Consider the following 24,333-nt stretch of genomic DNA (forward strand, 5'->3'; position numbering starts at 1 on the left):
AACCTGGTTGGAGGGACGGCGTGGCGGGCGGGTGGGAGGCTGGTCGCCTGAGCCCACGGCTTCCGGCGGCCAGACCCACGTTCTGCTGGTCGCTCTGAGGAGTGACGCGGAGGGGTCTCCGAGCGGCTCCTCCGGGCTGCACGGCGGCCTCAGGTCTTGAGGTAACGGGGGTTGAGGCCTCTGGGGGCGGGGCGGTCGGCGGGGCCTCTTCAGCGTGATGCGCGGCGCGAGCGCCCCTGGGCGGACAGAGGTCACCCCGCCCTTCGCAGTGGCCCGGTGTCGTGCTAACCCTGTCCGTGGGGCGGTTTTCCAGCCTTTGGTCTGCCCTTCCTCGGATGCCGGCCGGGAGGAGCCGGGAGCCCCCGAGCTCGGACTTGCCTTGGAAGCGCGCGGCGACCTGCTTCTCACTGCCTCGCGGGTCGCTCCGTTCCGCCGCACTTGGAAGTTCTGGCCAGACTTCCCTCGAGAGGGCCGTGCTCGGTCAGTCTCTGGAGGAGCAGGACAGCCCATACAATTTTTTGAGAAACGCTTCAGTGATAGTATCTGTTGGCTGGACTTTGGTATGGGGTGGCTGGGGAGTCAACTCTTTTGGTTCATCCTCTCCCCCCAAATTTCCACCGGAGTGTCGCACGTTCCTGCTTTCCACCCCCTACGCTAGGGTCAAAACTGTGCCTGTGAAATAAGGTGGTTGACGCCTCAGCACCTTCCACCGAGATGGTGTAAAGACGTGATCAGAAACGTGTCTTCTATTCTTCGTTACCAAACTTGAATCCTTTAAAAGCAGCTGTGGAAATAGGTGTGCTAGCCTGCATACCTGTCAGTAGGCGCAGTTACAGCAGCCTGTAGACTTCGCTTGGGGGAAAGCAAGCAGTGTCTGCAGCATGTACTTTAGAATCCAGTCACTTCTAAATTGTGGGCTTTAACCTTTCTGAGGTTGTTGACTCTTTATAAACTTTGGCCCAAGAACGAAGCCTGTTTTTAACAAATGAGGATGAGCCATCAATTTCCGATGACTGTACTTGTAATTTTTTTTATTATATGCAGTGAGCTAAGTTGAAAATTAACTTCAGTTCATTTTTTTTCGAAGTTGGTTGTTTTTATAGTGATGCATGCACCTTTTAGATCATTACTGTCCTTATATCACAAGGTTACTTTGAGTATGTTTGTAAATACTCCATGCATAAAAAATACAGTGATCCTTCCAAGAAAGTTTAAGTATCAAACCTAAAAATTCAACTAAACATCTTGCTTATTTTTCTAAACATAAATTAATGGCCTGCCACCGCTGACATCTGTAAAAAATCACTATGACAAACAAAATGTGTCTTTTGTTGCCTGGAGAACTCCGTGGACAGAGAAGTCTGGCCTACACTCAGAGGAGTCACAAAGAATCCGACACGACTGAGCAAATAACACTTTCACTTTTTCACTTAAACTGTGATTTAAAAGTACTTGTTACTTTGCACAACACATTGGGGAAATAGGTTTTTCCACATGGCATATTCTTACTTTGATCCTTATTTTTTTGATCCTTAATTTTTATAGTAGATTTTTTGCTCTCCACCTAAAGTTCATTTGCTCTCCACCTAAAGCAAAGGTATAGTGCTGGAGATTGTGCTATCTACATATTCATGCATTTAGAACTGTGTAATTACATATCCATATTTGTGGGTTCTGATGCTAAAGTTTCTTAAGAGAATTGCTACTGTAATTTTACAGAAAATGAGTCTAATTTTGACTTAAGAAATTTTCTCATTAGATTAAAAACCTCCTAACTATATTACCTAGACTTTACCATGAATTGTTGTGCATAAGATATATAGAGGCCTACCTGGTGGCTCAGATGATAAAGAATCTGCCTGCAGTGCAGGAGACCTGGGTTCGATTCCTGGGTTGGGAAGATCCCCTGGAGAAGGGAATGGCTACCCACTCCAGTATTCCTGCCTGGAGAATTCCATGGACAGAGGAGCCTGGCAGGCTACAGTTCATGGGGTCGCAGAGTCGGACACAACTGAGCGACTTTAACTTTTTACCCTAAGGTGAAGGGCTCTGGGTATTTATGGGATAAAGAATAAAGAAGTAGGGCACTCTGAGATGGCAGGGGGAGTGTAGAGAAAGGTGACTGGAAAGTGGTGTAAGGCAGGTTATAGGTGAAATGAATTTAACGATTACCCATTGGTTTCAAGAACAGGAAGAACTCTTGAGGATAGTAGAGATGGAGGGAGTAACTTATTGTTTAGTGAGTAACTTAGTCATGTCTGACTCTTTTGTGACCCCGTGGACTGTAGCCCACCAGGCTTCTCTGTCCATGGGATTTCCCAGGCAAGAATACTGGAATGGGCTGCCATTTCCTTCTCCAGGGAGGGGGTAAATGAGTTAGATTTTAAAAAGTTACCATTGATGTTATTTTTCCCCACTATTGCCTGAGTAATAACTGCTTTTCTGGAAATCGAATTAAAATAGTAATAGCTGATAGTCTGCTAGTACATTTTAGTACTTTTATATATTTGAATTCATTTTTAACTTGTACATGACCCAGTGGGATAGTTGTTATGATTATTTTGTTTTATAGATGAGTGGTAAGTAACTTGCCCAAGGTCATGCAGCTGGGAAGTAGTAGTGGGCTAGGTTTTGGATCCAAGCAGCCTGACTCCAGAGACCGTGGACTGTGCATGCTCAGTCATGTTCCACTCTTTGCAACACTTGGACTGAAACCCACCAGGCTCCTCTGTTCATGGGATTCTCCAGGCAAGAATACTGGAGTGGATTGGATTGCCCTTTCCTTCTCCAGGGGATCTTCCAGACCCAGGTGTGGAATCAGGGTCTCTTGCAACGCCTGCCTTGGTGGGCAGATTCTTTTATCACTGAGCCACGTGGAAAGCCCAGAGACTGTACTGTGCTAATAATGAAACAGTGCCTCTTTAAGGCCAAACTCAGAACTGGAAGTTACCTGGCACGTAGTAGATTTTCAGAAAATGTTTTGATACTTCATACTGCTTGGGTTATTATGTTCAGAGAGAAAATAGCTGGATAGATGTTGTCTTGCTAGCATGTGCACTCTAGCAAGACAGGGATCATCATTTTGTTCAGTGATTTAACCCAGGTGCCTTGAACAGTGCCTGGCACATAGTGGGATGGTTATAGATGTATGAATCACCTAGAAAGATTTTTCAAAATCTCTCTTTTTTTTTTTTTTTTTTTGAAAGGACATACAGGATTTATTTCAACCCATTTATAACATTTCTTTATGTGCTGTTTTGATTATTTGGTCCATTCACCCAGACTGGTTTGGAATTCTCCTGTTTTGTATTAGACTTTTGTCCGCTGACTCTTTGTGACCCCATGGACTGAATTCTCTAGGCCAGAATACTGGAGTGGGTAGCTTTTCCCTTCTCCAGGGGATCTTCCCAACCCAGGGATCGAACCCAGGTCTCCCACATTGCAGGGGGATTCTTTACCACCTGAACCACAAGGGAAGCCCACGGGAAGATCCCCTGGGGAAGGCAATGCAGCCCACTCCAGTGTTCTTGCCTGGAAAATCTCATGGACAGAGGAGCGTGGTAGGCTACAGTCCATGGGGTCGCAAAGAGTCGGACACGACTGAGTGACTTCACTTTCACTTTTTCTGATGAGAGAAAAATGTAGTGGTAACTTGTAAGTTCTCTGGTCAAAGGCAAGCAACAAATTCCGTAGATAACATCCCTTAAAGTGAGAGCACTCAGAGGTGTGTAATTTTAAGGTGTCATTTCTATTGCAGGGTTGAAGATCACATTTTTTGAAACATAAAAATTGTTTTTTAAATGTAGATACAATGTTACAGTTTCCCAGGAATGATACTGTTCTTGGGGTAGGAAAAAGAGGTGGTTGTGGAAGGTGTGTTTCTCTAGACAGTTTTGGAAAAACTGTTCATTCCTCCAGTTCACTCAACCAAAGTGTCCCTACTGAAATTTTATTTCCTTTTTTTGAGCACATAAGATATCATTGTTTAAAAGGTTTTTACTATAGTAGAAAGTAAAGATTTGGTTGAGAAATCTATAAGCTTGTATGTGTGATGAGTAGCTTTGTCAACTAGACCTGGTTATGGATGGTTTCCCTGGTGGTTCATTAGTAAAGAACCTGCCGTAGACATGGCTTTGATCCCTGGAGTTTCAGCTTCAGCATCAATCCTTCTAATGAATATTCAGGACTGATTTCCTTTAGGATTGACTGGTTGGATCTCCTTGCAGTCCAAGGGATTCTAAGTATCTTCTCCAAGACCACAGTTCAAAAGCATAGTTATTTAATCAAACACTAATATAGGTGTTATTTTGATGGTATTTTGAAAATCTGTTAACATCTAATCAACTGTCTTTAAGTAAAGCAGATTACCCTCCATAATGTGGGTGGGCCTCATTCAGTCTAAATTTCAAACTGAGGCATCTCAAGAAGAAAAAATGTCTCAAGACTGTAGCATCAGTTCTTGTCTGAGTTTCCAGCCTGCAAATCTACCTGACACATATCAAATGTGTAGCCCCCACAATTGTGTGAGCCAGTTCCTTAACATAAACATGTATCTATTTAAACAACCTTATAATAGATACCCAATAGATAGAAATATCTATCTAGATAGAGATAAGCCAAAAGATAGGTGCATGCCTGTTAAGTCGCTTCAGTCATATCTGACTCTGTGTGACCCTATGAACTGTAGCCTACCAGGTTTCTCTGTCCATGGAATTCTCCAGGCAAGAATACTGGACTGGGTCCTCCTTCAGGGGACCTTGCCAACCCAGGGGTCGAACCTACATCTCTATGTCTCCTGCATTGGCAGGCAGGTTCTTTACCACTTGCGCCACCTGGGAAGCCCTATAGAGATAAGTAGATAAACATCTGTGTTTTTTTCCTGTTGCTTCAATATCTCTGGAGAACCCTTCTGATTCAAATTTTGGTACTAAGAGTGGTTCTAAAGGAGCAGAATTGTAAGGATGAATTTTCTGAATTGGTTATGGTGTTCCTGGAATTAGTGCTCTAATCTGATTAGACTTAAAAGCACTCTTCACTATTTTCAGTGGTAAAGAGGGCACTGCCCATGATGTGATGTGACAGTAGAGATATGCAAGATATCACCACTGGATACCACTACTCAGATACTTAACAAAAGACCAGGTTCTGGATGACCATGTATTTGAAGATTTAAAGCATTTTTGCCAAATAAACAAGTATAATGAGACTTCTGTTTTCAGAGAAGGGGGATGTGGAGAGTGATGAATTCAGGTCTTGAAATTCCCATCTCAAGTTCAGTCTAAGAGATAATTGCACAGAATTATGACCCCAAAACATTACAGCCCAGCTCTTTTACTTCCAGATATGATTGTCCCGTTATATTACACTACTTCTTTGTAGAATGAGAGAAGCCCTAAAGATACCCCTTTTGTAGCAATAAAACAGCCCTGAAACCTTACTCTTCATGATGTCTGCTGCAGTGGTTTACTGTATCATATTTAAATGATGTGTTTTAATGAAATTTAAAAATTGTGATGTATTAGAACTATATACGTTAACATTAATTTCTATGGATTTGGTAATAGTGTCTGTCTTTTAACTTCCTAAGAGTTAACAATTTATGTTTAAGTGGATGGGTTTACAATGGAAATCTATGTATAATCTATTTTTTTTTAAATCTAGTGTCTATAGAAGCTGAGGTCCATCAATCTCCATTCTTCAAAATGCAATGGAATGTACCAAAGACTGTATTCCGACTGGCACATAGGACGTGCATGGAACCACATAAAGCCGGTCTTTTGGGACACTGTCAAAACATAAAGGGACCGTTACTTTTGTATACCCCGGAATCCAGAGTGGTTGTGGTACAGGGCCCTCAGAAACGATGGCTGCACTTACCCACTGCCCAGTGTGTTGCAAAGGAAAGGAAGCCATTCATTACTGTTCCATCCCAACCAGGGGTCTTTCACCATAAACAGTGGGAGCAGGATATCTTATCCAAGAGAGTTCTGTCATCCAGTGCCACATCCTCAGGACATCCCTCCGAAAAAAAGGAAGAACCTGATCCGTTACAAGACAGATCTATTAGTCTTTATCAACGATTTAAGAAAACATTTAGACAATATGGAAAAGTTTTGATTCCAGTGCATCTAATAACTTCTGCTGTTTGGTTTGGAACATTTTACTATGCAGCCATAAAGTAAGTTTTTGCTTGATTCAGCATGTTTTGTCAGAATGTTAATTATACTAATGAAAACCTTTAAATAGGTTTTTAAATGTCTTCAACTGATAAGAGGATGATTATTTTTCATAGCTGTTTTCCACATTTTAATAACAATAGCTAACATTTCCTTACTATGTACAGCAGATATTATACAAAAATTTTTGTAACTGTATCATCTTATTTAATTCTCATAGCAACCATATGAAGTAGATAATGTAATTATTCCTCTTATTAAGGAGAGAGCAGATTAAACAAGAATAAGTCAAAATACCTTAGTTTTTCCCCAAAATAACTCAGTCTGATTTCAAATCTTTTTTTTTTCTTTTCCATTTATTTTTATTAGTTGGAGGCTAATTACTTTACAACATTGCAGTGGTTTTTGTCATACACTGAAATGAATTAGCCATGGATTTACATGTATTCCCCGTCCCGGTCCCCCCTCCCTGATTTCAAATCTTAATCACTGTGCTCGTGACAGACACATCAGCATCTAGGATAGCACAGAAATAAAATAACCGATTCCAGAAATTTGACAGCACCATAAGTTAGCTTCGTACTTAAATAAATATTGCTAAAAGTGCTAATCACTGTGAAAAGAACTTATTTTGCCACGTGCATGATTTTGGTTGGAAATTAGTAAGATTTTTACAAAGCTTGACTTGTATCTGTCATAGACACAAAAATGAACAAGTTACAGACTTATACCTTAATGTTACATCTGATGAATGTCAAGGTAAGGTCTTTTGTTCTGATCAGAAGTTGATTTGTTGTGCACTTAAAATATAGAATTTCTAAATATACCTTTCTTGATAAATACCTTTCCTTTCTTTTAAAGTGAGTTGTGTTATTCACACTGTTTTAGGAGCAGGAGTTTCATGTACAACCAGATTCCCTATGATTTCCAGTTTGTTTCTGCCACCAGCAGAACTGGGTGTGCCAATGTATGCCTGTTCCCTGAGTGCTGTGTGGCTTTTCTTGCTATGGCCTGGGTGTGACCAAGCGGGCAGGATGCTCATCATCCTGCAGGCGACGAGATGCACAGTGAAGACCATTTTGATGTTTTCCTGAACTCCCCTAGTGGGTTTAGAATTATTCTATACTTTCCAAAAGACTGCTGATTTTTCAGTTTTGGGTTATAGTTAATGTTTGATAGGTATTAAGTATTATAATATAAAGCTCACTTGTTGGAAAGAGCTTATACTTTACTAAATTAAAAGATGATGGAATGGAGACTATTCTTAGGAAACACAAGTCTAGAAATGTTTCTTTGCCAGTGTTCTAAAAAGGATTATTTTTAACCTGTGGTTGATGCTGTTTTGTTTCTTTTCCTTTCTCTGCATTTTGTTCTTGTTACTCAGTTACTTCCTTCTTCATTATGTATCATTTTCTTTAAGAATTGTTCCTTTCTTTGCAGAGGTTTTGTATGTGCATTTTATGGAGTTACCTTTTTGTTTATTAATGACATTTTCTGGACATTTGTAATATAGAAATCTTCAGAACTGCTGTTAGTTTTTTAATGGAGCCTAAAATTGTGTACCATTTTACATAAAAATTTCATAGACATTCATTTCTTCTATTTAATGAATGGCTTTCTACATACCAAATTTTCTTTTTGGAGCCATTGAGGATTTTTCTGATTTGGTTTTGTGACTGATAATGAGTTTCTTCCTTATTTCTTTTGCCTTCCCTAGGTTGTTTTCAATAAGCATGCAGCCTCCTGACCTGAGGGGGAGAAAGTTCAATTTTTAATTAATTGAATATGAGATTCTTATTTGGACTATTAAGAGGACTTTTTTCCGTTTATTTTTCCTTGCCTTCTGTAACAGAGTTCTGTAACCAAAAAATTAGACCCTCAAATAATCTAGTGTTGTTAATTAGGCTTTAAAGTCCTATGCCTTATCCACCACCACCTACCTTTGGCTTTCTGTCAGCATGGAAATTTGGTTTCCAGACCCAGCTCTATTGCCCAGCCATGACTGCTGGTCCAGTTCTGTTACAGCATCACATAGCTCAGTTATATTAGGTAGGATATGTTGCTTTCCAGAACAGTCCCTAATGTTTTTGTTAGATCCTTAACACTTGAGAAATTAAAAGTCAGTTTGTTCTAAGGGAAGTCATACTTAGAAAATATTAGTGTATGTTGGAATGGCAGTAAATCTTACTGTGTAATCTTTGACTGTGAGATGATTTTATTGTAAGGTTGGAGTTGTGTTAAATATAGGTTTTCAATTCAACCAACTAGATGCTGCATTTATCTGATTTGATTTTAGCTGGAAAAAGTTCTCTGATCTCCTAGTATTATATAATGAGATCAGAGAGGGACAACTTCCCAGTTAATCAAATTAATTTTTAATGTTAAAAATAAACTAGGAGATTATAACCACTATAACAATAATGAATCCAGGCTATTCCCCTTCTTTACTATAAAGAGCAAGAGTACTTGTGCAGAGGAGTAACCTGTGGACCAGACCTTAACCACAAGTCAGACTCACATCAGTGATGGGACTGACTGATCCTGGGGCTCCTGCTGTGATGCTCTGACGGCACAGAATCAGCTCTGCAACTTTCTTGTCAGGAAACATTTACCCCAAATCTAATCATGAGGAAACAATCAGGCAAATTCAAGTGGAGGGGGCTGTTGTACCACACAACTGGCCCAGGAGCTTCAAAAGTCTCAGCGTCAAAAAAAGACATCCTGCCTTCCTCCTCAACAGAATATGCTGGGTAGCACTTCTGGAGAAAAGCTGGAAAACATGGAGAAGATAGTGACAAGGGACATGGGACAATACAGGGAATTTTAACATTAAATAACGTACTGTTGTATTAACTATATACTGTCCTATATGTTAAGTTTCTTGTGATGATTGTGCTTATGAAGGAGAAGCACAGAATGAGAACCTTGTGATTTAGGGGTGAAAGCAAAACTTTGGGTTGGCCGGAAAGTTCATTTGGGTTTTCCTGCAATGTTTTGGAAACATTTGGCCAACCCAGTATGGATAGTGAGGGAGAGAGCAGGAGAGCACAAATATGTCAGCGTGGCAGACTCCACACTCAGGGAAACTAAAAAGCAATTAGGGTTTACCAGCTAGATGAGAGACTATATCTACTTTCTCTCCCTCCCTTCAAAAATTTCTTGCAGTTTATGGCAATTGCTTCTTCAGGTGCCTTTTGAGCCTGATAGCAGAAGCATCTTTTTAGAATCATTGACGTTTTATCAAATCCATAGAATCATTTATTCTTTGCATAATAACACAGTAAGTGATGTTATAATATCCCTTGCTTTTATGGTAATAGTATCGTTTGACATGTAATTTTAGAGATAAAAATATTAGGTCTTAAAAGTTTGAGTTGGATCATTCTAAGGAACTAAAGATTCCAAGATCAGGTGAATGATTCTGATTTTCCTCACGTTACCTAGTGCTATTAATGTTGCTCTGATAAATGATTCTACTTTTCTCAGTGTGCTAATGAGGGATGTCCCTGAGCAGAAGCTGTGGACAGTGGGATGCTGGTCTTCATGCACGTTGTTCCTTAGAGTGGAGTTAGTGTATGCTTGGTGATGCAGAACGGACTATTAAACAAAATTTGGTTTTGATGTTTTCAGGTAATCTTTTGAAAATAATTACCCCCAAAAGTTTATATACATATAAATTACTTTCTGTTTCTTTCTTAGAGGAGTGAATGTCGTTCCTTTTCTAGAACTTATTGGGTTACCTGACAGTATAGTGAACATTCTGAAAAATTCCCAGAGTGGAAATGCACTAACAGCATATGCCCTGTTTAAGGTAGGTACTGCTGTGGGTGACGGCTCCTCACACTGAACCTCCATAACACTCCCTGCCTGTTCCCAGGCTTACCTTTATAACTTAGTGTATTTCATCTCTTACATGTCTAATGACTAAAAGTAAAGTATACATTTTTTAAGGGTAAATAAAATGATGGTTTAAGAAGAAGTGCCCTAAGAATAGGTAGGTTGTTCATAGCCTGCTCTGCTGAGACACATGTGAGACTTCTGAGTTTCTAGCAGGCAGGTCATTTCTGACATTTCTCCTATTGACAGTACATTAATTTTCCTTATTCAGAGATCCATATGCCACCTGACATATTAGTGAAATTTAGCATTTATTTTACTATTTATAATAGTGCATCTTCCTAAAAAGTAAAATAATAAAGTTTAAATCAAACTGATTTATGTGATAAACCTTAGACTTAGTTGTTGATGTTACATATATTTCATTTGTTCATTATCTTTACAACTGTTGTCTAGATTCAGACAATGACATCTTTGTAAATAGATAGTTTTTATACTTGTGGTTATTTTGGAAGACTCATTGTAAATTGTGGAGTTTAGCTATATTAATCTAATTTTTCTCAATTGACAAAAAATTATGAGGTTTTTCAAAGCTTTATTATAGGAAACCAGGTAGAAAACATTGGGAAACTAGATGTTAATTTATCTTTGTTATAAAAATACTTAGAATTATGGGTTTATAGTAGTACTTTAATCCTCATTAAAGTCCTCTGAAATACTAGATTTCTTATATGATAATTTTGACTAGAGGCCTAAAGCGTAATTGCTGAGTTTTTCAACATTAAAACTTATTAAATTCATATGAATTTGCAGTTTGTGTAGTTTAACCTTAATAAATCCAGCTGTCCTGATGGTTTAAACCATTTCCCTAATTATAACTCTTTCTTATCTCATACTCTTAATATCACAGTCTGTGTATTTCTTCTTTTCTGAATGTCTGTTGTCTTTGCTCATGAGTGCCTCGGAATTCAGAGTTCTGTCTTCTTCCTCTGCGTTTCCACTGTGCTAGTGCTGTGCTCTGAAGGAACATCAGTGCTCAGTGCCTGTTGGTCTGCTTAGAATTGAAACACGAGGCTGGCACGCAGGTGGGCTGATGTCAGCAATGGCTCTACTCACGTTCCTCTGGGAGGAGGGAGGTGTAAATTGTCCACTTGGGTGTTTCCTGTAACCTGACTTTTCAGGTAGAACATCAGATAGGGAGGTTCCTTGCCTCAGAATGTGATGCAGCCTCTGCTGTTACAGTTCTCCCTTTGAACCAATTAGTCTACTAGTTAGTTCGGGACTAACTAACCTCTGGTCAGTTGACCTGTACCTGTCTCCTACATGTGTGCCATTTTACCATTTGTTCGCCTCACAAAGTTCCTGGTTGGGATTCCAGACTCAGTGTGGACTGTGATGATTAAGTATCATAAAGCCTGGGAAAGTTAAAGAAAAGAGACTTACAAGTGAAACTAAACTCCGTGAAGAACAAACATTTGGCTCATGTTTGCCCCTCAGCTTGGTATAGTGTGTGCAGTTTGACAGGGTTTCTGAGACTGGAAATGCATATGCCTTTGTTGTCGGAGGGTCCTGAGCCCTCACTGATTTTCAGGGCTCCTGTCCCCCAGGTTCATTAGCATGTGAGTACAAACTTCGGTGCTGCTACTGTGTATGTTCTCTGATCCTGGGTCAGTGTCTAGGTGACAAATACTTATGGAATGTTAGGGAAAACCATATAGCATGTAACTATGTTAGCCTTGTGAAGCAATAAAGTAATTGATAGTTATTACCAAGAGTTTTAATTTCACACTGTTTTTGCTTATGTGTGCTCAATAGTGTCCGACTCTCTGCAACCCCATGGACTATGTGGCCTGCCAGGCACCTTTGTCCATGGGATTGTCTCAGCAAGAATACTGGAGTGGGTTGCCATTTCCTCCTCCAGGGGATCTTCCTGACACAGAGATGTGGAACCTGCATCACCTGCATCACAGGCAGAGTCTTTACCACTGAGCCAGCCAGTTTTTGCTTAAGATGGTAGTTATAATCAGTACTAAACTGTCTTGTTTTCCAACATGCAGATTGCAACGCCTGCGCGGTACACTGTAACCCTGGGGGGGACCTCCTTCACTGTGAAGTATCTGCGTAGCCGGGGCTACATGTCGACGCCACCCCCCGTGAAGGAGTACCTGCAAGACAAGATGGAGGAAACAAAGGAGCTCCTCACAGAGAAGATGGAGGAGACAAAGGACAGACTCACTGAAAAACTGCAAGAAACCAAAGGAAAGGTTTCTCTTAAGAAAAAAGTGGAATAGGGTGCCTTATATACCAGGTTTTAGACAGCTCTTGCACTTGAACCTTTGGAGACTATGGACAAAGGTACATGCTCTTGATTTTTTTTTTTGGTTAGCAGCCTAAATATAGCAGTTCTCTTGAGTTAAAGAACTGAGATAACTTTAAACATTACTAGAAAAATCAGTTTTTTGAAAAGAAAAAATGAACCCAGTATAAGAAGCACTATAAGAATTCATGGCAGTAGCAGCATTAAGCAGTGGTCCCTGTCTTCAGTCATCCTTGCTTTGGACTTAGTTGCAGCTGCTGACTCCTTGAATAGCTGGTGTGGCTGTAAGCAGATTTAACACTGGATCTTCATCTTTATTATTCACTGAGGCTTTAACTGTGTTCAGTTCTCAATATGGAGACAAAGGATTATCATCAGAACTGCCTGTGACTGTGAGGATATGTAGTCCTTCTGTGAAGACTATATAATGGTTACATATCAGTTAAAATGTAGACTTCAAATGAAGAAAGCTGAATGAAAGTTGAGTCATATATATATATGTAAATAAGATGTATGGTTACATGTAAATGAAAAATTGACCCTTTAAAAATGACTTTTACCTGAAGCTTGCCATAATCAAATTTTTAAGCAAATCTATGTGGCCATAGCACTTTGTCACCCAGCACATAAAACTCTTGTTATTCCTACATCATGTCCTCTCCAGCTGATCTCTCAGAGGAAAAGAGAAATCATTATACCTGAAGTTTATAGTGGGGATCAAATGCCCACAGCAGTGCCTGGAGCTTGTGTTCTCAGCAGTGCAGTTCTGGGAGTGTGGGACCTTCCTGTCCCTGCCATCTGGTCTCCACCTGCCAGAGTCAGGCTTGATTCCATTATGGAGTATCATTTAAGATTGTAAACACTGTTTGCTCCTTGCATTGAAACATTCTTACTTGAACATTTTACTTAATTTTTTTTAAATAGCAAAGCTTTCATTAAAACCAGCTTCAAATGAAATTCAGTCATCGTCAGATGAGAAAGTTGTCACTTCTAAGTGAGTGTGATTCCTTCTGCTCTGACTGCCTTTACTCCAGTTCTAACCTTAGAATTGAAAGTGGGAACGGCCTCTTTTGTAGCTTGTCTGTTGTGAGTGATCTGATTCAGTAAGAGGATGCCAGAGGGATTGCCAGAAATAGTCCCACAGGCATCACCGTCACTTTGTGTGCCAAAGTGGCCAAATTTAGAGAATATTTTGAAGGGAAAAAAAATGTTTACATTTGATATGTCTCTTGTGTTGGATATGCTGTGGTAACTCTCTTCTTGGTCGGGGAAGGCAGAGTATGAAGGGGCAGAACTCACTCTGCCACACGAAGGGTTCATCAGGCAGGATGGTTTATCTGCTAATGCAGATCAAACGTGTGATTCCAAATTCACAGCCCTTTTTCAAATCCAGAAACAGTGAACCTGTTTTAACTTATTAAATAATTCATATCTTGTGAATGTTAAATGCTGAGATAGATATTAACAAATTTCTTGTTTATTTTTAGTCACTGAGACTGCCTGGTTTAAAAATCATGTGTTAAATGAAACTTTCTTTTTACTTTTCATGCTGCATAGGGCATGTTTTCCAATGAGGATAAATCGTGGGTCTAAGAAGCTGCGTTTCCACCTTTGGTTCAGTCCATTGGAGATCTGCTGCCATCCAGTTTCATAACTCTCTTGTGTTTATTCAATTACAGAAAGTGAGATGCTGGGGAGTGCTTTGAAATTCTCTAGTAAAATGTTCTCTGAAGGTATAAGAAGTTCTTTTATCATATTTGGTATCAGGATTACTTGATCTTGTCAAACACTTCTGCTCTTATCTTGCCAACCTAGTCCTTAAGGGAAGCTACAGAGAGCCGAAAGGGGGACCCCTGGAGTGTCTATATGGAGTGTTTATAGCAGGCCAGTAGCACACATAGTGGGCACTGAGTTAAATTATCCAGAATGTGTATGTGGGGTAAGTATCACGACCCATTTCATTTACAGTAAGCCTAAACTTGCTGTGTCTGGTGTGTGCATCTGTTTTTAAGTAGGATTGCTGACAAGGTAAAGGAGGAGTCATGGCTGAGACTTAACGTCTACAAAATGGAAAAAAGTGCTCAACAAATTAACGATTGAAACAAAAAATAGATTAGGTTAAAAAAAAAGAGACCATTCAAGAAAAATAGTGAAACCAACCTTTTAAAGTATCAAAACAATTTTATTTTTTTTAACTGAATCAACATTTTGCATATAGCGGGGTGCTGTTTGCAGCTTCCAACAAAGGGAAGAGTACATATATTAAGGTCACCTTCCTGCCACTAGTGAAAATAAGACTATGCCTTCAAATATAGTCTTTAGTTTGTTTTAGAATCTACCTTCTGTTTACTTATGGACGGAAGATGTTACTGTAGTCCTTTATGCTCCAGTGAGATATGAAGCTATTGGCTGTCTTATTTCAGTAATATTAGGAGGTAATTCCAGGAATTTTACAAAGATCTTAACAGTTTGGGTAGAAGAGGTATATAAAGAAGAGAGACTATTAGATACATCTAGCTCTTTCAAAGCAAAATGTCAAAACACTATAATGAAAGATCTTTAACTATGATGTTTTAAGTAACAGGTTTGTTATAAACTGTTATGTGCAAGTGTCATCATGGAGAGTCAGAGTACCTGTTCCAAGGCCACCGTGAGTGGATCGCTGAAGGTTCTAGAGGTTTCTCAAGCACACCTTTTTTTTTTTTAAAGATGTCTCCCGAAGGTTCAGTGAGAGGGCTGCCTGAGTTACTAGTCCATTTGCTTAGCAGTTGGCAGCTCTGCTGTATCACAAACGACCCAATGAACAGAAGTCGGTCCAAGAAAGCCAGAGACTGGGGGGTGGGGGTGGGTCTGGGATCCAGTACAGCCCCCAAAGTGCAGTGGGAGCTCCCCATGTGTGTGTGTGGGGGGGGGGGGGGAGGAGCCCATTGCCCACCAAGGAGGGAGGTGTTGGGCTCTGTCACATCTTGTGCTAAGTGTAGCCCGAGCGGAACATGGCAGGTCCAGACCTTGGCATTTCCTTCCCTGGCCAGGCAGCAGGCAGTACCTGGGCTTTGAAGAACCCATGTGGGGTTCCTTGGCCTCCAGTGCTTCAGCTCCAGCCCGACAGACAGCTCCTGGGCCCCTAGCAGCTTCCCGTCCTCTTGTCTGCTTTCGGCCTGGGGCTTCTGTAATCTTCAGTCTTCCAATGCATAGCCAGCCAGGGCTGCAGGAAGGGGTCCCACAGGCCCTTGACGATGGAGATCAGCGTCCCTCCCGCCTGCTGTCCTCCAGCACAGCCCCTTGTTCCTCAGGGCTACGCAGAGCCCTGCTGCCTAGATGGACACCAGTGGGCCCACTCTGACCGTCTCCTGCCACCTCTGGAGCAGCTTGAGGTAACCTCCCTGCACTCAGACCTTAGGCCCAGGCAACCTCACATAGAAATGGGTTTACTGAACCCAACCCAGTAGGAATCAAGCCCAACTGTGAGCAAAGTTTATATACTGGTCTTACTTCACTGAGGGATAGAAGTTTGGGGAAAAGGCTTTAAATTTTCTTAAATAACTGCTGAGTAAGAGATTATAAAATGTATTCAATAGCACGAAGATCCTGCAACCCACATGGTGTGACCAAAACAAAAATGGGTTTATAACTAGAGATTTGTGCCCAGGCAGTTATTTAAGTGGTATTTTAAGATTTCATTTTCCAAAGTTCATTTACTAATGTATAGAAATGCAAAAATATATTAATTTTTTATATTAATTTTTTTCCCTGCAATCAAACTAAACTCAGTTATATGCACTTAAATATTCTTGCTCGAAGAAGTCTATGGACAGAGGAGCCTGGTGGGCCACAGTCCATGTGTCTCAAAAAGTTGGACACAACTGAACGACTAACATTTACACTTCACTTTTGATGGATTGTATGAGGTTTTATACATTCTCAATCATGTGATCTGTGAATCTGTGTACTTACTTGGAGCTCAGAGTTATCATTCTCTTAGAGTTATCATTCATCTCTCAGTGAAGGAATCTTGAATTCCTTTTGCTCCATCATCATGAACTGAAAACTTCTGATACAAATGACCTCAGCCTCTAAGGGCATCTGCTGAACAGTTCCTATTAGTTTCATTCACCAGAAGCCTGAAGTGACACCTGTCAGGTGACAATCCCTGAATGTTCTGTGTAGAAACCAGAACTGTATGATGTGATCTGCCAGTGTTGTTTATAGCAGAATGTAATGATTTCTGAAAAGTCAGAATAATAACCGAATAAGATGGTTATGTGGGAAGCATAAGAAACATTTCTGAGACGATTTTCTAAGTGCTGACAGTCCCCACCACCCCCGGCCAATATATATTGTGAAAGATTTTTTGTAAAAAAAAAAAAAAAAAACAGGAGACACATGTATTACTGATTATTTTTAATGATTTTAAGCTGCAATTCAACCACAGCATTAAAAACTGAAAGGGCTGATTTCGTAACACACAGCACTAGAGCATCATTGTCCTTTAAGGATTGCGATTACAGACCTTGGGTCTAGGAACTGTATCATTGCTCAGTTAGAAAGGCAGGTACAAAACAGCTGGAAATCTTTCTCTTTATAACTGGAAATTATGTTGAACAGCAAGCACAAATGGCTGTTTAAAAAAGACTTCATGATGTTGGATTATCACAGGTCATGTGAACTATGATATTGAACCTATGACTACTGAAAAGTTCAGATACAGCTGTACTTGTCATTATAAAGCAGTCTAGTGAAAGTGAACTAAATGCTATTAATAGTATTACACATATTTTAAAAAAGCTTTTATATCAGAAAATGTGATTTTTGAAAGCCATGAAATGAAGAATAGTAATACAGGAGCAAGCACATTATAATGAACCAGCATCATTAAACAGTAAAGTTTAAGCCTCAATTAGTCCTGTAGAAAGGAAGCCATGCTGTGTACCAGGTTTAGTGCTTTGGACAACATCCTGCTCAGCATCCTCCCAAAGGCAGAGCCTTGGGGGGTGGGTTCTGACAAGGAGAAGCCTCCACCCTTGACTTGCACTACCAGGACCCTGCTGCTAGCAGTGAGCAGACACAGGGGCTGTGGGTGCAGAAAACACAGACCCTCATCATCTTGTGGCCCCTGAAAAGTAGAGCTGAAGGACTGACCTCTGATCTGTTAGCATCAAGAGCTGCAGAGGCACTTTCAGTTTAAGGAGAGTCAGTACTTATTTTGTGGACAAGAGTATGATTCCGTCGTGATTTTCAAATCAGAACACATACCACAGAACAAATAAAAAACAATTAACTAGAATTGACATCCTTTGATGACAGACTAAACTGGAAGTATGGATCAGATGGGCAGAATTTCACCAGTGACTTCCATGGACAGAACTCGGAAGTAGGCCCACAGCCACAGTTTCATCAGTGGTTTTAGTAAATGTTGTCACTTCTTTTTTTACTATTAGAATATTTGAAGATAAACACAAAGGTCACTGTCAGAATCGACAGAGCTGGAAGTAGATGCTTTGTCAGGGGAAATGACGTGGTCCCTGGTCAACGGCAAAGCCTAGTTTGGTTCTGGGGTAGTTATCACCAGGAGACAGCAAAGGGAAGGGCTATAAGACTTTACTCAGCTGACTAACTGCCAGTCTGCTCACTATAACCCGTAACAGACATTTTTCTGAGAATGGGGTCTTCTCAAGTGGACTGGTTTGTCCAGAGTTACTTTTCTGCAAACACTACTGCTCATTCAATGATTCACAGCTTCCATTTGTCAAAAAGGCACAGAGAGACAGATGATCACAAATGCATCTAGACTGCACAATCCTTGCTGCAGGCCACTGTGCTCACTCTGACCTAAGTTTTGCAATTTTAATGAAAAGTGCATTCTTCACTGGGTCTGCCCTCTTCATTCTACAATGTAAGATAGAATATGTTTTCATAAAGCAAGTTGAAAAATCAGCATTTTTTCTGACTATAATATTGGTCCAACTGAACTTGAAGGGATTAAAAATAAGCATCTGGTGGCCCCAGAAGGCTACAGAATTTTAAAAACTTATTTCTTAAAAAGTGTTTTCACAATAAAGATGCAACTCTGATTGCTGTACATAGGCTGCGCTAGCTTGTTCACACTTATTTCCCTTGTTATAATATCAATATTTAATAAGAAAATAAATGACATAGACCTTTATCTGTATGCATCCACTCGCAGATTTCCTTACAAAAGAGGACAAAGCACATAGGCATTCACAAATTCTATGCCATTTCTGTTAAATCTGGTACCTGTACATTATATCACAGTACCAATGTTTTTGTTCCACCCATCGGGTAGGATATGTGCATAATATAGTCAAGTTATCTATACAGCACCTTACAAAATGAATACATGACAGACACTGAAAGCACCGTTATGAGTGAGGCATCACGACGCATCAGCTGAAGTTAGAACATGTACTTCAGTCACTATAGAATTGCTGCACTCTGAGCTCTGTGAAAGGATGAGGATCTTCATCACCTGCATCTGGACAGTTCTCACGCAGCACTGTGCACGCTGAGGACAGCACTGCTCACAAGGCCTCCCTCCCTGAGCCAACCCAAAGGCAGTAGCAGCACATGACTGTCTAACCCTGACCATGAATACAGACCCAAGATGCAGCACTTGGGGAGTAAAATAACCTAAGCTGAGATCCTGATTTCTAAGGAATCTGCGTAAGGCAGTGAGCCGCTGGGACCCTTTCATGGTTGGGGTGAGAGTAGGTGTTTCATCTGCTTTTGTTGGGCCCCTTTAGACACACTGTCCTCACACTGGGGGTACTTGCTAATGCATCTCCACTTCACCAAAGCCATGGTAACCAAGGCGACCATGCAGAAGGGAAACAGGTGTCTGTCAACACAAGGCCACACACCCAGCACCAGTATCCTTCCCAGGTTTTTCCTCATTGACACTGCTGAGGTTTGGAAATTTTAAGAAAAATGCAGGGTAGCAGGGTACACCAACGTGTTGTCATTCTAAGCAGCAGCCTCAGCACCACAAATACAAGGCTTGGGGAGCAGCCCCCAGCTGCCACATCTCAGCAGGCACATAAGCCATGTGGCCAGCAGCAGACAGAAGCTGCTTTGGAGGGGCATACGGCCCCCGCCAGTGTCTGCAGGGACACCCCCACCAGAGCGCAGGTGGAAGTAAGGCCCTGGCCAGCCTATCAGGATGCAGCCTCTGGATCTGAGGAAGGCAGAGACTGGAATGGATTCTGCCAGGTCTGAGCATTTCTGAAAAGTGCTGGTCTTTGAGCCCTTCTTAAGACGATAAAATACAAGTAAAGAGCAGTAACTCGAAGTTGGAGACATGCTTATCTGAGCACAGATCCCTGTGCTGGGGTGAAAGGCCCGCAGTTTCCCGCTGGCCCCTTCCTACTAGCCCCTGTCCTCTCCCAGTTGCAGTTAGTGGATTTAAGTGTCCTTCTCAGAACAAACCTGCCTGTGTTTTGCATGTTTTCCTCTGCTGTTTGGGCTGGTATCCAAGTGTATTTGTGGTGTGGAGGACAGAGAGTAGGCCTGTCAAGCTTTTTAAACACTGAATTTTGGTCACAAGAACTTTGTAAATGCGTGGCTTGTTTAGCAAAATCTCTTTTGTAGGAAAGGACAACCTCAGTGTCTGAGGAACCAGGCTTCCTGAAAAAGTCAACAGATGCGTGAATCTTCCTGTAGGTGGGCCTGCTCAAGGCTCACACCCAGGGTGTTGCTGAGATGGTGGAGCCCAGCCTCCACCCACTGCTCCCTGGTCACCTGACTCTGGCATCTAACCTGGACCCTCAGGCCCCACTGACTAGGCTGCAGCTTCAGAACCATGTCTCCTATACATGCCAGGCCACACAACCTCCGAGAGAGTCAAGACCTAAATCACCTCCCTGTATGGAAGGGAGACTGACCTAATTCAGTTTAGGACCTCAGCTTTTAAACTAATTCATTACAGAGGCCCAGCCTCAGAGACCATTTAAGTCATGCTTTGAATAGTTACAGATGCAGACATCTTTAACTGTTTACATTAGAGGCAGTTATCTAATAGGGTGGCTGAAAGAGAGCAACATCTGTTTTAAAGGACAAAGTTATTTGAATTAATTGTTTTGCCAGTACTGTGGACAGGTGCTAGATGTTCAGGTACTTGCAGAAATTTACTAATTTCTAAGCGTAACTCACCATTTTGAGCTAGAACCGTAGACTGGGCTCACCCACTCTCCCAAAAGTGCTGGCGAAGTTTGGAATGACGACACCATCAGGCAACCTCCTCGTTCTGCACCTGGGAGGATGCCTGACTGACAATCTGCTGCAGACAAGGAGGACAAGCACTTCCCCAAATTCACTGCCAACTCAAGGTGAGGCCTCCATTAACCAAGCGCAGGCTCGCGGTCAAGCCCGTCTGACCTCATGGGGGGATGAAGAGGTCCTCTGGTCAGGACCCCCAGAGCGCTGCCTGTCCTAGAGCTCCCACTGTGGCCCTCAGCAGACACACTGCCCAAAAGGATCTGAAGCATGAGTGACAACTGCTGACCATTTTCTCCTTCTGAGAAAGACAACTACTTGTGTGGATGTCACTGTGAAATGGATTAGGATTCCAATCCTCCAGACAAAACCCAGGACTTACCGGCCAAGAGGGGCCTCAGAAAGGGTAGCAGACAGGATCTGAGGTTGACAGTGCTCTGCCAGTGGCACAAGGGCACCTCGCCAGACAACCACACCCAAGATGAAACACTTGGAACTGAGTGGACACTCGGACCTACAGGTCAGAGACCAAGCGGGGGCTGCACAGAAGCCCCCACTCAGGTGCAGAAAAGGCAGATGCCCTGCAGAAGGAAGTTACTGTGTTAGGTGAGAACGAACGTTACAAGATTTAAGTCTTCCAGCTGAGTTTAGCAGCAGGTTGTGCTTTTCATTTTCACCCAAGGCTCTGAGTCACCCTGCCCAGCTCTGGTCTCCAGGAGAGGCTGAGTGACCCAGGAGCGTGGCTGGTTCTGAGCCCTGTGTCTCTCCCAGGCGCTGGTTCCCATATGGGGCTGGTTCTCTTCCTCAACCCAGGAGTTTCTACACACACAGAACCTGCAGTCAGCATTAGGCAACACTGGGGCAGCAGGCACACGGGAGCCACTGCCGAGTCTCACTGATCAGCCATCCAGGCCTGAACTCAACTATCCAGGGAAAGACAGGCCACAGGAAATCACATGTTTCAACAGTATAAAAATAACCACCTTGCATTTTAAACAATTTATTGCATAAAATAGTGTATTATCTGAGTATATTTCATGCTACAGTGAAAAAAAAAACAATTACTGCAGAAACTGCACTGCTGGAGGACTAGGGCAGCACTGCATGATGTGTGAATGCAGGCGTAAAACACACAGCTGGAGGGACTCGACCCACCAGGGATGCAGGAGTTTCCTCTGCTCCATCCAGTCTGCAGGTGCCTTGGTGATGCATGCCCTGTGATGCTCTCTTCACAAGTGTAAGTTAGCAGTATGTTAGGCTACCTCCCCAAACACCCTTTCCTGCATAATTACGGGGGGAACATTATTATGGGGCCTAATAATGATGCACAGGTGAGAAAACAACATACAGGACTTCACATAAAGCTTCCTCATGTTAAAACAATGAAGATAGTGCAATTTTTAAAAACACAGCATCACAACACAGATTTAACTCCTTGCATTCATCTGACTTCACTTTATACCTTGGCACACAAACCAGGAACTTAGAATCATATTTTTAAAACAAAAGTTCCACAGTTCAGGGGGAAAGCAAACTAGTGAGTCTTCCCCATAATGTATAACTTTCCTCTGTATTCGGTTAATTGTAAACCAGGCATTCTGGCCTCTGCTTTCACAGTTAAGTCAAACACCTCGTGGGTTTTATTTCATGGTGTCTTCAAAGCACCCTTTTGTGTTCTCATGCCCACACTTTGCCAAAACCAACCCTGTCCCATCTCTGCCACAGAGGAATACTGTTGTGGCCAGACTGGAGGTTGGCACTATTCCCTTCTGCATGTGGCTCCCCTGAAAAGAATTGTTCTGTTTTACTGAATTCTGCTGTGCTGCAACTCCCCCATTTCTTTTCTCACATCAGGTGTGCTCGAAGGTCAGACGCACTCCCTGGGCTTCCTGTCCGTGCCCTGGATGGGCAGCTCCGTGCTCCGAGGCCTTCCCGCTGGAGCAGCGGTCTGCTCCCCCTGTGCGCACTGCTGTGCTGGGGATGGGAGGGAGTGGCGCCCGGGTAGTGGCCCATCGCCTCACTGTAGGCCGGGGGCGGCCCCGCCATCCTCCCGGTACTACTGCAGGTGCTGGCACTGATGCCTGAATTGCTGCTGGGTGGGCACGGGCCCCCACTGTACACGGACACGCCTATCAAGTCGCTGTCAAATACAGTTCGGTTGGGCGGTGCCCGCACCGACTCTCGGTTGAGTTCCATCTGCTGTTCAGGGTCCCGGAGCTGCAGGGTGCAGGGCCCCTGGTAAGGAGGCGGCTCCTCCCCGTCCGACAGGGAGATGGTAGGGGGAAGGTCAATCTCGTGCTGCACGTAGGGGTAGGTGGGCTGGAAGCGGCTGAACCGATCCCTCTGGAGAAAAGGCGGGGCAGTCACCCCATCCCTGGACCGCGGGGCATACATGGTCTGCAGGGAAGAGAGGAACGGCTGCGAGATGTTCTCAGCACAGTGATGACCACGGACGTGACGGCCGCAGGGAAATTCACGCCTGGTCTGTTCTCACCCGTCTGAAAACTTCCCCCACCAAAAAAACAAGTAAAGACTATTCCAGAAGAAAAGTTTTCTCATTCCTAATGACTTACATCACTCACCTTGCCAAACCCAGGATGGTTCAGCAACGGATAATTGCAGTTACCTGAAAATGTAGGTTTAATGGAGTTATTGTATGTGCTATGTGTACATTTCCCACTGGGTTAAGAAGAATACAGGAGCCCCCACCCCCAGGCCAGCCCCCCACATGACCTGCTCCAGGTCCCACTCTTTTTTATAAAAAGTAAGGACAGCCCCCTGCTTTCTCAAGCCCCTTCTAGCTTCTAGTCCTATGATTCAGAGAAGTGGGGAAGGGTACAGAATTTCCTTTGTAATTGACAACTCCACAGGCCTGTACTTGGAGCAGATACAAGGCTGGGACAACTTATGACTTATTTATAGGAACTTGTTGCCCTATCAGTTACTTTAAAATATGAAACAAGTGACTTTTTCTTTCTGGCTTCTAGAGTTTTCCAGTTATTTTGGATAAAATTTCCTGTAATTTTTAGCAACCAACATGAAAAATGTTTTATATTCCAAAGTAAAGATGATTATAGATTTTTTTCCCCAAAAGAATCGACATTTCTTAACATAACTTATTCACCATTCGACTTTCTTCTAGAGGAAGACATACGTATAAAGATAAATATTCATCCATCAACTTCTCTCATACCATATTTTCAACTTAAAGGCAAAAAACTTATTTTCCCAATTGTATGTGTGTGTGTGCTCAATTGTGTCCAACTCTGTGCAGCCCCATGGGCTGTGGTCCACCAGACTCCTCTGTCCATGGAATTTTTCAAGGAGGAATACTGGAGTGGGTTGGCATTACCTACTCAAGGGGATCTTCCCCATCCAGGGATCGAACCTGCATTGGCAGGCAGATTCTTTACCACTGCACCACCTAGAAGGCCCCTTCCCAATCATACCAAGTCTTTATTGACTCTGTTACAACACTTTCATGTTTGGGTTATACTGGCCTCCAGGCATGTGGGATCCTAGCTCCCTGGCTGGGGATCGAACCCCTTGCATTGGAAGGTGAAGTCTTAATACCACTGGGCCACCAGGGAAGTCCCTCCTCCACCTCTTAAACCAGGTTATTGGCACACATCTTAGTCTTTGTCTGTGCTGACACATTCAGCCCTTCCACCAATCTTGTTCATCTCCTGCCACCCACACCTCGCCAGTGTCCAATCGCTTACCTCTGAGGTGGGCCGAGGTTCAGAGCCGTCTGAAGGCCACAGGTGCCGTTCC

At 42.4% G+C, this 24,333-nt stretch overlaps 2 protein-coding genes across 4 annotated transcripts in view; one reads left to right on the top strand and one right to left on the bottom strand.

Annotated features, from left to right (window-relative positions):
- Positions 1-8: 8 nt before the first annotated feature.
- FAM210A (family with sequence similarity 210 member A) lies at positions 9-14,072 on the top strand. Of its 3 annotated transcripts, XR_002317829.2 has the most exons (5): positions 9-161; positions 5,662-6,178; positions 9,876-9,987; positions 12,071-12,368; positions 13,888-14,072. XR_002317829.2 is itself a non-coding variant. In XM_020913715.2 (4 exons), exons 2-4 carry the CDS (start codon positions 5,703-5,705, stop codon positions 12,302-12,304), a joined length of 822 nt encoding a protein of 273 aa, XP_020769374.1. In that variant the 5' UTR covers positions 9-161; positions 5,662-5,702; the 3' UTR covers positions 12,305-14,072. The 3 variants fall into 3 exon arrangements, 2 of the variants coding, with proteins under 2 accessions (XP_020769374.1, XP_020769375.1); XM_020913715.2 differs by having other exon boundaries at positions 12,071-14,072; XM_020913716.2 differs by lacking the exon at positions 9-161 and adding an exon at positions 226-1,597 and having other exon boundaries at positions 12,071-14,072.
- A 2,644-nt stretch (positions 14,073-16,716) lies between these two features.
- Positions 16,717-24,333, bottom strand: part of LDLRAD4 (low density lipoprotein receptor class A domain containing 4) — a 160,594-nt gene continuing 152,977 nt past the window's right edge. Inside the window, 3 exon segments of the mRNA XM_070464542.1 lie at positions 16,717-22,485; positions 22,488-22,956; positions 24,282-24,332. Coding sequence (XP_070320643.1) covers positions 22,427-22,485; positions 22,488-22,956; positions 24,282-24,332 — 579 coding nt within the window. The 3' untranslated portion in view covers positions 16,717-22,426.

This window comes from Odocoileus virginianus, unplaced genomic scaffold, assembly GCF_023699985.2.
Source record: "Odocoileus virginianus isolate 20LAN1187 ecotype Illinois unplaced genomic scaffold, Ovbor_1.2 Unplaced_Contig_27, whole genome shotgun sequence".
Classification (NCBI taxonomy): Eukaryota; Metazoa; Chordata; class Mammalia; order Artiodactyla; family Cervidae; genus Odocoileus; species Odocoileus virginianus.